The sequence below is a fragment of the Alligator sinensis genome, unplaced genomic scaffold, assembly GCF_000455745.1.
Source record: "Alligator sinensis unplaced genomic scaffold, ASM45574v1 scaffold387_1, whole genome shotgun sequence".
NCBI lineage: Eukaryota > Metazoa > Chordata > Crocodylia > Alligatoridae > Alligator > Alligator sinensis.
Window position 1 is genome coordinate 1,691,620 of NW_005842196.1, and position 14,231 is coordinate 1,705,850.

Here is a 14,231-nt window from a genome sequence, read left to right on the forward strand (position 1 = left end):
TCCCCCTACCATCCCCCCACAACTTATTTGCAGGGAGCTGCTCTCCATCCCTGGCTGCCAGGTGCATGTGTGGCACCCTGTGCTTGATTGCCCTCCTCCCACTCTCCCCAACCCCTTGCAGACTGGAACTCTGCCACCTTGCAAGGGGAAACCCACTTTCTCACATTTTCTCCTTTAAAGGAGAGAATTTGTGTTTTACTGTGTTTTTTCCGTGGCAAACAGAAAACCTGGATCCCTGCTGATCGCCCTCCTTCCTCTCCCCCCCACTTTCCCCACATTGGAAACCCGCTGTTTCCAACATTTTTCTTTAAAGGAGAAAATCCGTGTTTTACCACATTTTCCATGGTGAATGGAAAACCTGGATTCCTGGTTAGTCAGCAACTGTCATTTAGTGCAGCTGGTAAATGTGAATAGTGTGTGTGGGGCTTGGAGGAGCAGAGCATGTGGTCATGTTTCCTGTAGCCGGCTGTGATTTTTATTCTCCATTTGGGGAAAGGGAATATGATTTGTCCAGAGGCTTAAAATGTATGTTTAACCAATTGTTGTGGGGCAGAGCCTGGACTGTCCTGGTAGCAAGCCTATACCTGGCTTGTGGTTCCACACTGACATTAGAAAATAGCCATATCTTTAAAAAAAAAACCACACAAAAAAACCTGTTAAGCATAGCACACATGTTCCTGTGCTGCTGATGTCCGAGAAGCAGTTGCCAACAATCAAAGCAAAATGAAACAAAAACCCTTAAGCACTGGAGGGGAAGAGATGTGCTATAAGAGCATTTTACAGCATCTCTGTGAAGCTCTGCTTGGCATTAAACCTAAAGTTGGGGAGAATATATTTACTACCCTAAGGCTACAGGTATTTTCTGAGCAAGAAGGTTATTCTGTCAATGAAAGGGGATAGAATGAGAAAAATTGCCTTTTTGGGTGTTGCCACTTTTTAATGGACTTTGATGGATGGAGAAATGTCTTTTGACAACTGTTGAACTGTAAGTAGGATAGTTTTTGTTTAGTGGGTACGTCTAGCCTGGTGGCGGCCAATCTTTTTGGCAGGCATGCCACAAACTAGCCCTGCACATTTCCTGAGTGCCACTCCAATTTTCTTCTCCTGCCCAGTCTGCCACTGTGTTATCCATCTTCTCCCCCACAGCCTGTCATGTGCCATGTAGGCTGCACTTGCGCCACAGGTTGGTCACCCCTGTTCTAGCCAGCGTAATGTTCAAAAGGCTGAGTTTTACAGATAAGCTGTTCTGAGCTGTGGATATGCATAATAGCATCTCACTTAAACTTGCAGATGATAAACATGGGCTGGAAGGGACATTGTAACTAGCCCATTCCCACAGATATGTAGGTAACCATATCCATGATCTTTTAGGTTGACTGAGTTTTATGTTGAAACTAGTTAAAAGTATTTGAAGTAACGTACCTATGCTTCAGGGATGTATGTGGTAGCCGTGTTGGTCTGAGATGAAAAGAAATGCAAGAATCTAGAACTCCTGGTTCCAAAATGATACCTTTTATTGTACCTATGCTAGCTACCGACTTGAGGCCTCTTGGAGTACTTAGCAGCTTAGGGTGCTGGATGCATCTTACAGTGTGTTTAGTAGGATTCAACAGCACCATCTATTGGTAAAATACTTCTTATCTCATTTAGACAGGTGGGAAGAGTACATGCATTGTCTTTTTTCTTGAAAGTCTGAAGACAAATGACTACAAGTCCTGGAAGGAGGTACCACCAATATATACCAACAATGTATATACAAGTGGTTGATATGTGATAGTATTAGTTTCACAAGAGCTAGGAAACTTGAGTTTCCCAGAGATCCAGGAAGCTGAAGGCAGTCTCAGTTCCACCAACACACAACTGCAACATGCACATCATAGTTCACAGGGTTAGCACCAAGAATAAAATCCTTTAAGACTGACTCCAGTGCCTGCAGCAGAGGGCATGGAGGTAATAGCATCAGACAGACCTGCTTGAAAGTAGCTGAGGACTGCTCCTACTCCCCTTCCATTAAGAAAAGCAGATGAATCCTAAAACAGCGTAGTCCCACTTAATGTTTGGGCTACAGCAAAGTCAGCATGTGGGCAGGGCAGTTTTCTTCTGGGAGAGTAGGAGACGTAATTTCACAGGAGCGTGGTAGCTTTCACCCATATCTAGAGCAAAGGGAAGACAGCCAGGAAAAAAGCTATAGCCTTTGAAGTGTGTTGGCTCTAAGGTGACTCTAGGAGTGGGAGATCATACAGAGGGGAAGGTTCTTTGATGAGGCTGGATGGAGCTTGTTTTTCTTGCACCTGGTGTAATCAAGAATCATGCTGGCCTGAAGGAAGTTGTGACAGTGCATGGGTGGAGCACTTCTCAGAGTCCTTGCAAGATTTAAGAGCCTCAGTAAAGTGCTGTGTGCTTGCTTTGCATTTTCTATGCAACCAGGGCTGCTGTATCTTATGAGTCTTGCTCCAGTCCTGCTCAGTCTCTTGACCTCCCTTTTCATAGCTAAATTAAATCATATGCTATAAAGTGGACTGAATAGCTCTGGAAAAGATGGGCCCTTTCTTTGTAATTGGCATACCAAAGTTGAGTGGGTGCACTTATGTTAAATCCACCAAGGGTACTGAAGTAGATTTAAGATTTGTCAGTATCAGGATCTTGCACACTCCCTTGACCTTCTCCAGGTGGGTTGAGGAAAGAACAAAGCCTCTGAGGACCAGGGAGGAGGCTGTCATATTACAAGGTATCTAGAGAGGGTTTCTTGCTATTTGGGGCCAGCTTCTCTTCAGGGAGCTCCTCTATCACTGCTGCTTTCAGCAGTACAGTGCCTGTTGGGTTCACCTTAACTTTCAAGAAGGAGACCCAGTTGTGCAGTCCATAGTCCTCACTGGTAGGGAGGATCTGCTGAATGGAGCATGCGGGGTTGCATGCCAGTCCATTGCCAAGGAATGAGGTAGCAAAAGTGAAGAGCTGTGGCCCTCCAATCTCTTGTCGGTTCACCACAGCCACAGCATAAGCTCTGCCTGTCAAAGGCCGCTCCCACAGCTCAAAGTTGTTATCCTGCCAAGAGGAAAACAAACAGGTTTATGATTGGGCAGAGTGGGTAATAGCTGCTTTCTCCCTTAGCAGGCAGCAGCATCAGCAAGAAACGAGTTCTCTGGGTTTGTCTTCCAAAACTTTGCTCTGCCACTGAACCTTCAGCAACCCACTTGCCTATATTGGGGAAGACCCTCTCCCCCATGCCACTATCTCCATTTCCAGCATACCTTGGTGATGCGGTATCCTTGCTTGCCTAGTGGGTCCTGATTGATGGCAATAACCTCCTTGTTCTGGAGCAGCCTCTTGGCTTGTGGACTAATCTGACGCAGGTCATTGGACATGAACAGTGGAGCTGCCATGATAGCCCACAGTGCCATCTGAGTCACCTGCTGGTCCCAGCTCAGTCCAAAGTTCCCAATCACCAGCTTGGATAAATGGAGAACAAGAATGTTAGTATCTAGAGGTGGGGTTTCTTGCTCAGTGCTTCTTTGGGTTGAAATCGGGAAGACAAATAACAGCACTGGTTAAGTGACAGGATGGATGTACCATCTCTAGTGCACAGAATATGTCATGCTAAGACATCCTAATTCTGGTAACAACTCTGGACTAGGCAGCAACAGCTGGCAGAGAGGCGGGGGCAAGATCCTAGTACAGGCAGTAATTTGGGGACTTTTGGGGAGAAAATGCGGATTTCTCCTTTTTTAGCAGAGAAACCTGCGGATTCCCTGCTTTTGCAAATAGCTCTGCAGGCTGGTTGAGCTCCAGCCTGCAAGAGCTGTTAGCAAACAGGGCGGCAAACCTCCAGCCCTACCCAGAGGGGAAGGGGGAAGGGCAGGGCCTGAGGCTCTCAGTCAAACACAGCTGCTCAGCTCAACCTCAATCTTTGCTCCTGGAGCCTGTGAGGTAAGTGGGGCTTGCAGGGGCTAGGGGCCCCTCTGGCAGGGCTGGGGGTTGCAGGTCATGGCTGGGGGCACCGGTAGGGCTGTGGAGGGAGCTGGTGCTGGTCCTGCCCCTGCTCGAACAGGCGGCAGCAGTGGGGGAGCTGACTCCATGCTGCTTCTGCTACAGCTGCCTGCTGTTAGGGGCAGGGAGCTGCAGACTTGGGTCCCTGGCCCCGTAGTCCTGGCAGCTGTGGGTGGGGGTGCAAGAAGCATGAGTAGGATGGGGGGGCTGTTGTAGAGGGGAGGGAGGGGCACCAGCAGGGCTAGGGGAGGCTGCAGGGGGCTTTTAATTTTAATAATGGATTTTGGGGGTTTTGTCAGAGAATTTGTGATTTTTTTTATTCGAGAAAACCGGGATCCCTGCTGATGAAAGAAACACTTTACTGGCAACTACCCCAACACATCTCCAACATCAGCTTCTTAGGGATATCTCTCTCTGTCTAATCCTGTAGCTAGGTCTAATCCTATAGCTAACTCAGGTTGCATTGCTATGTGAACTTTGTTCTCACCATGTCAGGGTCATTCCAGCCTCCTGGTCCAGCGACATCCACAATAATGTCTTGGTGAGAAGCTGTCCAATCTAAGATACTTTTGATGCTAATCCAGGCATCAAAGACATCAGCAAAGTTCCTCCAATGATTGCAGTACTGCTTGACCTCTGTATAATTGGGCTGTCAGAAAAAGAGGGTGCCTCTTAGTGAGCATGGGCTGGCTTGAGGGTAAGGAGGCACACAGTGAGATGGGTTGTCATGCGTTCACTGGGAAGAATTTAACAGCTGGAGGCAGTGGACAGCCCGACAGGTTTTGTCACTCTGTCAGGGCCTGTACAAGGCTATTCAGAGAGGGTGGTCTTTGGTTAGTGATTACTAGTTTAGTTTCAGATGCACCAGGCAATGACATTTCAACCATTCCTTCCCCTAGGAGAACATTCCTTGGCCACTCAACTCTGTCAAAAGGTTTTTCTCCTTACTAATCAGCCTGATGGTTTTCCCCATCACACTTAGTACCATCCTAAATAATTACTCCCACTTTTTGTGTTGTAAACTCCTTAAGTACTGGTTAATGTAATGCCCCGTCTGTGACATACCCCATGATTTCCATTGATGTATTGCACCCAGGCACTTCAAAATGCCTTCCTGTCCTAGAGGTAGATAAACTTAATGAAGTGACTTAGCAACACTGGGAATGGCAATTCTGTGAGAAAGCACTGCAGCACCAGCAAGTTGAGCAGCAAGGCAAAACTGGCCCTTCTAATCCCGTAATAAAGAGGATGACCCAGGAGATCTGGGCAGCAGTCAAAGGCTCTTCAGATGCATAAGTTTTCTGCCATAAGAGTCTAGATACCATTCTTGGCTTACACTCACTTTCTCCCACTTCTCAGTACTCCTTCATTCAGCATTTCCCTTCAGCCACTATTTGAACATTCAGTGTGCGTTTAACTTGCAGGCCCTGGAGTTAGGTCTACAAGTTAATTTGATTCTTAGTACAGTGAATATCCCCAGTATCTTCCCACTGGACACATCTAGAGACAATGTCTGGTTGAAGGTCTCCTCACCTTTTGCACAGGCAACATGTAGAAAGGCCATTCACACGAGTATACAATGCTTCTGCCAGTCTTATTCAGGGCCAGAGACATGTTTTTATAACCTAAAGGAAGGCAGAAGTTTGGGGTAAGACAGTTGGGGTAACTTATTACCACCAGTGGATCAAACTATAAACTCCTGAAAAACAAGACGGATTACAGGAAGGCCAGGGAAGAAGGGAGGGGTTGCCCTAGTCCCAGTTGAAGTCTGCACAGGCCAAAATCTGCATAGGACAATCACCTGCTTCAGGACACTGGAGTAATAGGGCAAATTCACAAGCTATGGAAAAAATATGGGCTGCTGGTTACAGAAGAGGACTGGGAAGATGTACTCATCTGTAATCCCAGTCAAAGCCACCATGTTGCTATGTGATTCTGAGCATGACCATTGTGCTGAGACTCATCCCTTGGTATGTACATACTGCTGTGTAAAGCAGCTTTCTCTGCCTTACTGTAGGACTTTAGAGTTTGTATTGAGCAGACCCATTTGTTTTACAGAGAGCTGGTATTAGTGTCAGAAGCCTTTCTCTGTACAGAGGGCTGTTTTGAGTATAGCTGTCTGCGGCTAACGTCTCAGTGCATCCCCTTTCCTTTCCTAGGGAAAAAGCCACTTGGATTGTGAGGGAATGTAGAAGATAACTCATTGGAGAGATTCTATTAGCTTTGTATCCAGAAGAGTCCTGCCCTATGTGTCTTCTTTGACATGAGAGAACATCGGTAGAGAGAGAGAGAGAACATGATTCTTTGCTTCTCTCCCTGCTGGGGTCAGAGCTATAAGCTGCCAAGATCTTTTAGCTTTACCTTCTGCTGCCTCAGGTACTTTCTGAACTGTGCCTTTTCCCCCAACAGGAACTGTAGACTGTATGTATTAGACCAATCAGCAGTGGAGAATAGTCCCCTTTCCAGCTTGCCTGCTGCCAAACAGCACAGCAACACTAGTCACCCTTCTGATAATGAACAAATGCAGATCAAGTTATCTTGGGTGCACTGTTCCCTCTGAAGGGTATCTGCTACTCTGTCTCAGTGGTGAAGAAGTGCATGACCTGTGTGTGCTGAGATGCACCAGACTCCAGCCCTGCCAGACTGACACACTTGATCACTGTGGATTGGTAGTTTGGTTTGTCAGCCTGCTTTTGAGCCCTGAAGTCATGTGCTTTAAACAGAACTACTTCATTGCTTTCCTTCCCAGAGCTCTCAAATCTTCTTGCTCCTAAAAGCCACAGTAGTTGCACTTTTATGCTAGGTATAAATAGCCCCATTGTGGTACTCCCTTATGGGGGTGATGGGGCTGAAATTGTGTAACATGCTTTGAGACTTTTGGCTGAAAGGTTCTCTAGAAGAGTGAAGCCTTTTTCTCTTCCTGTTTGTTACTGGTATCTGGTTTTTGCCTTCCTCAAAAGTACTGAGTGTTGGCCTTAGCCAAGGCTGGGGATTTTAACTGGGATGTGCTGAGGCTTTGGTTGGGGCATAAACATTGGCAACGTGTAGGGGGTGCACACGGGTGCATATGCACCCCCTGAGCTTGGCAGTGCACCCCCTGCAAAAAGTGTCATTGATGCTGCTGGTGGCACCTGTGGGCAGTTGCCGCTCAGCCCCTCCCACGGACAGCATCTGCGGGCAATCCTCGATTGCCACTGGCCAACACTACTGGCCTCTGTTGGTGCTTGCCACCCCACCCCCACAGCCACTGACACTGCCGTGGCTGCCTGCAGGAGCTCCCTGCTCGCTGCCACCACACCCCTGCTGTTGACTGCAGGTGGTCGCTGTGCCCCCTCAGCCTCCAGGGGCATGCAGTGTTCATGGGCATAAAACCCCAGAGGTTCCTGACTAGTACGTTTGCTCTTTTGATGAAGGTCAAAACAGTCATATTTGGGGATCAGGAATTTTACTCTTGTATTAGACTAGCGCAGATTGTTTGGGGGGACCTCTTCTTTGTATCTCTTAAGCATACTTTAACAAACCACCTTTGTGGCAGGGTACTGACAATGCCCTTGTCCCCCTGCTTTATCATTGGCACGTTAAAGGGGTAATTGTCAACGTGCATTCCTGGCCCCTCAACCATGTGCTTCCTCTGAGTTCCAGTAAGTTCCTACCTCCCCTACACTTTTCACTATGCATAAAAATCTTCTGTCCCTTTTCTAGGTAAACGAGTAGGGCAAATGCATTTAGCAAAGAGCAGCTCTTTGCAACTTGTGCCTCAGTTCCAGGATAGAACTAATGGGGGAAGCATTCCCACGTGGAACCTTCTCAAGTTGGCGTGTACCTTCTGCCAGTAGGTCCAGTGTGCCATGGTAACAGCCATCAAACTTCAGCAGGTCTACACCCCAGTCAGCAAAGGTTTGGGCATCAAGGTCATAGTGGCCATAACTGCCAGGGTAGCCAGCACAGGTTTTGTTTCCAACATCCCCGTAAATCCCCAGTTTCAGCCCTTTAGAATGGACCTGAGAGAAACGGGAGAAATGAAGACCCTTAAAGTAGGCTGGGCCTGCCCTGTGAAGTGAATATTTCTGGCAGCCCAAGAGCAGTCCAATTCAAGCGAATTTCTGCCAAGATACCTCTGGGATCCCCGTCACAGTTTGCAATTGTAGGAGAAAGTGTGTGAATAGGGACCAGCACGTCCCTCCCACCACAGAAGCCAGAGGGTGGTTGGGAGGTCCCTGCAGGCCAGATACAGAAGGTGTCAGCAGCTGCACTGAGGGGGAACCACCACAAAGGTGATTACAATACATCAAGCAAACCAGTCAGTTGTAAGAGGTCAGGGCAAGTTCCCTGCATCCTCACGCAGCTCTCTGTGCACTAGTCGGGGTCCAGAGGAAAGATGAAGGCCTGGGGGAGGGACCAAGTCTTAACTTCCCTGCACTCACGTAGTCTGCCAGCCGGCGGATGCCGTGAGGGAAGCGCTGCGTGTCGGGCTGGAGCCTGTCCCCACCATCCCGGCTCGGTGCCATCCAGCAGTCATCGATGCAGACGTATTCGTACCCTGCGTCCCTCCAGCCCTCTGCTGCCAGCAAGTCCGCCATCTGCATGAACAGCTGCTCGCTGGGGCGCCAGGAAAAGAAGTGGCCATGTGAGCCTGAGGTACCCCAGGGATGTGGCAAGCTGAGGTGGCAAGTGCTGACATGGTTTCTGGGGCGCTGGCTGCTGCGGCTGGGTACTGTGGCAGGGCCGAGCCTGCCCCTGCTGGCAGCGACGGGCTCGGGAAGAGCCTGCCCGAGTGCGCCCCACCGTGCGCTTTGAACACTTACTACTGACCGCCCCATGCGGAGGCTGAACTTATCGGACAAATACGGTTGTTGTCGTGCGGCAGCAGGCCTAGGCCGCGATGGGGGCGGCCTGGCGCATGCGTGGTGCGGGGTCCGGCCGCCGGGCAGGGTCGGAGGGGATCGCACACGCCCCCTCCAGGTCCCTTCGCTCCCCCCAACCCCCATACCTGACGCATGCGTGCGGGGCGCTGGCGCAGTCCGTGGTGCACAAGAACCGCTCCCAGTGCAGCCAGCCCATGGGGGGCGTTCGGGCCAGCCCGTTGTCCAGCGCGTCCGCCCCCTCGGCCAGCGCCAGCACCAGCACCGCCACGGCCCAGCCCAACGCCGCCGCCATCGCCACGGCTCGCAGCGACCCGCGGACCAATCCCTGCCTGCCGCTCTCTCGTCTCAGCCAATAGGTGCGCGGTATTGTCAGGGTCCCGTCCACCCAGCCAGCAAGGTGCGATCTAAACAAGGAAGCGCGGAAAAGCCTGTCACGTGGTTTGGGGGGGGGTGTCACCTGATCAAACTTCGCGTGTCACGTGACGGGGAGGCCGGACGTGAGGCGGGGCACTGGCGCTAGCGTCTTCTCGTGGCCCCGGCCAGGGCTGTCAGTGACGGCACCGCTGGGGCTTCTCTAGTGCAGCCTCCTGCTCGGAGCGGGAGTGCGCGTCCTGCCTGCCTGGAGAGCTTCCGAGAGCGGAGATCGCACAATGTCTGTGCCAGTGCCTGGCCCCGCCAGAGAGCTCTTCACGCCCGGCCTCAGTTTGCCCTGCTGCACCTTGGTCCTGTCCCTACAGCCACAGAGAAAAGCCTCCCCTCTGTAATAGCCTCACAGGCATGTGAGGACCTTTATCAAATCTCCTCTCGGGCTTCTCTGCTCCAGGCTCAGACCCAGCTCCTTCAGCCTCTTCTCATAGCTGGTACCTCCCATGCAGTTGCCCCCTTATGGAAACCAATGTGGTGCTGACCCGGCAGCTCTGGAATCTGCTCTCACACTGCAGAGCTGCTCAAGAGCCCCCTCCCCACCTCGGCCAGCGGCTGGTGACATCTTGTTACTGTACTTGTCAAAGCTTCTATCAAGTAATGTTGTCAGCCTTTGTCTGAGGAAGGGGATCAGAAGGGGCTCGATGCTCTGAGATGAGTTCCTCTGGCCTCCTTTGCTGAGGTTCCCAACTGCTGACATAAACATTCAGTGCATCTTAGGGCTTAGTCCCTGAATTTGGATAAGATCCCCCTAGAGGGCTGGCCACCTGTCTGCAAGATTTAGAGATGTAAAGATCCTTCATTTTTAGATTGCATATTTCTACTTGGATCATAAAAGTATATCTAGATATGCATTGTGTTCTTTATTTGCTAGCATATTCATAATTGGAGATTTTGATAAAATTTATTTCTGCAGTCATTCCACTGAAGGATTCATTTTGCATGAGAACAGGGGCTATCTAAAGAAACCCTTAGACACCCTAATCTACTCTAGGGGTCAACAGCATGCCTGCAGTATCTCCCACTCTTGGGATTACATTGCAGGTTGCACAGCAGTTGGAGTTGTCCTTCAAGCCTGGCTGCTCCTGGAATTAAGTGTTAGCACCAGAATCTTGGCCTTTGATTAGCAAAACCAAAAATTTATAACGCTCCAAGTGCCTGAAACAAGCATGAAACAAGCTGTGACCACAACCCAAGGGCCCAGAAAACAAAAGGAGCCTGCCTTCAATTATTTTTTAATGACTCTCATGATTTCTACCAGGCTTGTGCTTTTTGAATATCTGTAGCTTCCTGCATGGGATACTGTTCCAAATGGCACAGTCTGTAATTTATTTCTTGCCTCCTTCAAAAGAAGGTTGGTTCTTTCTCCTCCCCTTCTCATTTCTGAGACTTTAGGGTTCCCCTGCTTCAATTTTTCAAATATTTCTTCATAAGCGTGAGGGTTAGAAACTATTTAGAAACTGTATATCTCCTTGGGAAAGTGGTTCTTTAAAATGAAATAACAAATATCACAAGACTTTCAGAACTAGTTAGAATGAAATCACCAGCTTTGCAATAAAAAAGCTTAGGTTCTACCATGGCCTCTATTAGCATCCTGCTTTGGGACAAGTCAACAACCTCTACTCTGCAATTTCCTTAGATGCAAAGTAACAATAATAATCATATAACATCCTTTTAGTGAGGGAAATCATTGTCAGACCTATGCATGCCACCAGAGAAATACACTTCATTAGGGCTGCTTGTGGTTGTGGCTGTTGCAATGAGGACTGGGACAAGACTGCTTCTCAAGAGGGTGATGTTAATAATCAGAACTGTAGAACTAGTAGTAATACCATAAAAATAGGCTAATTCAGTTATGGAAATACTATGACTTGACAACCACTATTTGATCAGTTCTGGGAAAAGCTATACATCCTATCAGCCTGAGCTGATTCAAACTGGTAAGCTAGCCATAGGAAGTTGCCTAGGACAGTGGTTGTCAGACTTACTAAGGTCACAGAACCCTTTCATATAACTTTTTCTGCTGTTGAACCCCTGTGTCTGGCTCCACAAGCCATGTGAGCTGATGCCTAGCAATGGTGGTGCACCACCTGCCAGCCTATGCTACCATTACTCCCAGTCTCATTGGAGAACCCCTGATGATGTATTGTGGAACCCCAGGGTTCTGTGGAACACAGTTTGAAAACCACTGACCTAGGACATTGCCAGTCCCTGAAGCCACTTCTTCCCTCTTTGATATAAAGTCCTTCTGCAGGTGTAAGCATCTAAGAAGTTTAGAGATTACTCTTTCCTTGTGGCCCACTGGGGAGGCATTTCTCTAGTGCAGCAGGACTGGGATGAAGCTGAGTACTCTCACTTTCCCTCATTCTCCCTGCACATACCAGTAACACTGGATATTAGCTGTTTCCAAAGGGATTGGTTTTTCATAGATTTCATAGATAGCTGGAAGGGACCTCAGAAGATCATCGAGTCCAGCCCCCTGCCCCAGAGGCAGGAAGTCAGCAGGGATCATAGGATCCCAGCAAGACAGACATCCAGATGTCTCTTGAAGGCGTTCAAAGTAGGTGCTTGAACCCCCTCCAGCGGCAGTCTATTCCAAATCTTGGGGGCTCGGACAGTAAAGAAGTTCTTCCTTATGTCCAGCCTGAAACAGTCATGGAGGAGTTTGTGACCGTTCGACCTTGTCATCCCTTGGGGTGCTCTGGTGAACAGACGTTCCCCCAGATCCTGGTGAGCACCCTGATATACTTATTGGTGGCCACCAGATCACCCCTGAGCCTACGCTTTTCCAGGCTGAAGAGCCCCATGGCTCTCAGCCGCTCTTCATAAGGTCTGTTTTCCTGACTTGATCATGTGCATGACTCTCCCAAGCTTCTCCACATCCTTTTTGAATTGTGGAGCCCAAAACTGGACTCAGTACTCCAGCTGCGGTCTCACTAAGGCTGAGTACAATGGGAGAATGACGTCTTGGAATTTGCTTGAGAAGCATTTATGGATGCAAACCAGTGTTTTGCTTGCTTTACTAGCAGCAGTATCACACTGAAGGCTCATGCTCATCTTGTGGTCAATCATGACCCCCAAGTCCCTTTCGTCCATAGTGCTAGCCAGCATAGCACTGCTGATAGGGGGTAAGGAATCTTCCTCACCCAGGCCTCCCTGACCTGTAATGGGCAGGGGCGTCCCTTGGGACTGGTGAAAGACTGACACAAAGTACCCATTTAGCAAGTTGGCTTTTTCCTGGGCATCGGTTTTCAGTTGTCCCATCTGGTTTAGCAGGGGTCCAGTGTTGGCCTTGCTTTTCCTCCAGCTCCCCACATATCTAAAAGGGGATTTTTTATTGTCCTTGATACTTGTAGCTAGTTGGAATTCCATTGCAGCCTTGGCTTTCCTGATTCACTCCCTGCAGGTCTGGACCAGTGCAGAGTATTCCTCCTTGGAGGTGGATCCAATCCTTCATCCTTTGTATGTCTTTCTTTTTAGACGCAGGAGGTCCACTAGTTCCCTGGAGAACCAAGGGGGCTGCTGTGCCCTTTTGCTGCCTTTCCTCTGAGATGGGATAGACTTTGCTTGTGTATCCAGGATTGCTCCTTTGAGGAGCAACCACTCATCCTGAACTCCCCTCCTCTTTGGGTTGTGGCCCTTTAGGGCCTCCCTGACAAGCCTCCTGAGTGTGTCAAAGTCAGCTTTCCTGAAGTCGAGGACTTCTGTATTACTGACTGACTTGCCAGCTTTACAGCGGATGGTGAAGGTGATCAGCTCGTGGTCACTGTCTCCCAGCTTCCCTTCTATCGTTAGGTCACTGATTAGGTTGTTCCTCATTGCCAGAACCAGGTCAAGCAGCGATTTATCTCTCGGCCCGTAGACTTCTTGCATCAGATAGAGCTCATCCACGCACGAGAGAAAGCTTTGCGACCGCTCAGCTTTGGCTGAGCGCTCTTCCCATGAGATGTCTAGGTAGTTGAAGTCTGCCATGACAACCATGCACTGGGAACGTACAGCCTCAGCCAGTTCCCTGGTGAACTCCTGGTCAAGCTCTTGATCCTGGGCAGGAGATCTGTAGTAGACTCCCACCATAGTGTCCCCTGTGCCGTGTTCCCCACAGATTTTAACCCAGAATGTCTCCAGCTGTCCACCCTGGGTGTCAATGTCGGCTTGCAGGGACGCATAGTTTTCCTTGACAGAGAGAGCTACACCCCTGCCCCTTTTGTCCACTTGATCTCTCCTGTACAGGGTATACCCGTCTATACCCGTGGCCCAGTCATGGGTGGAATTCCACCAGGTCTCTGTTATCCCAATTACATAGTTATTTGTGTTTAGCAGGAGAACAAGTTCCTCCTGTTTATTCCCCAAGCTCCTGGTATTTGTGTACAGGCAGGTAAGTGTCCCCTTGTTCCAGGACTGGGTCAGGGGTGGGCTCCCTTAAGCACCTTGACCTGCTGGGTTTGCAAAGGGTTGCTCAGCAGGCCAGCAGTGGTGGTGGTCCCCCAACCCCTGGCGGGCTTAGTTTAAAGCCCAGTGGAGCAGGTCAGCCACTCTGAAAGAGAAGAGCCTCCTCCCCAGCGGAGAGAGGTGCGGCCGGCTTAGTTTAAAACCTGGTGAAGCAGGTCAGCCAGTCTGGCTGAAAAGAGCCTCCTCCCCAGTGGAGAGAGGTGGAGGCTGTCCCTTCCCAGCAGCTCGCTGCCTCTCTCACCAAACAGCGGACTGTGGTCATGGAAGCCAAAGCCTTTCTGATGACACCGGCACCACAGTCTTTGGTTAACTACCTGGATCTTCCTCTCCTTCTTCAGCCCTTAGCTTGAGACTGGGAGGATCGAAGAAAACACCACCTGCACCCCCAGACCCTTTAGCCCCGCTCCCAAATCCCTGTAGTGCCTCATGACCTGGCTGGGAGTGCTCCAAGCCGTGTCATTGGTGCCCACATGGATAAGGAGCATGGGATAGTGGTCATTCATGACC

At 49.6% G+C, this 14,231-nt stretch overlaps 1 protein-coding gene across 1 annotated transcript; it reads right to left on the reverse strand.

Annotated features, from left to right (window-relative positions):
- Positions 1 to 1,446: 1,446 nt before the first annotated feature.
- On the reverse strand, positions 1,447 to 9,274 carry GLA (galactosidase alpha). Its single transcript, XM_006026534.3, has 7 exons — positions 8,978 to 9,274; positions 8,412 to 8,586; positions 7,811 to 7,988; positions 5,521 to 5,612; positions 4,475 to 4,636; positions 3,252 to 3,449; positions 1,447 to 3,045 (listed from the first exon to the last, which is right to left on the reverse strand). The coding sequence occupies exons 1-7, from the start codon at positions 9,142 to 9,144 to the stop codon at positions 2,722 to 2,724; spliced, it is 1,296 nt and encodes a 431-aa protein (XP_006026596.1). The 5' UTR covers positions 9,145 to 9,274; the 3' UTR covers positions 1,447 to 2,721.
- Between the last annotated feature and the right edge of the window lie 4,957 nt (positions 9,275 to 14,231).

What these genes read in the sequence shown, in the direction of transcription:
- GLA (XM_006026534.3), bottom strand. Translation starts at nt 9,144, where the DNA reads ATGGCGGCGGCGTTGGGCTGGGCCGTGGCGGTGCTGGTGCTGGCGCTG. An exon ending in ACTGGACCTACTGGCAGAAG is followed by an intron (nt 5,613 to 7,810) that starts GTACACGCCAAC and finishes GCCTTCCTTTAG; the next exon opens with GTTATAAAAACATGTCTCTG. An exon ending in AAGGATACCGCATCACCAAG is followed by an intron (nt 3,046 to 3,251) that starts GTATGCTGGAAA and finishes TCCTCTTGGCAG; the next exon opens with GATAACAACTTTGAGCTGTG.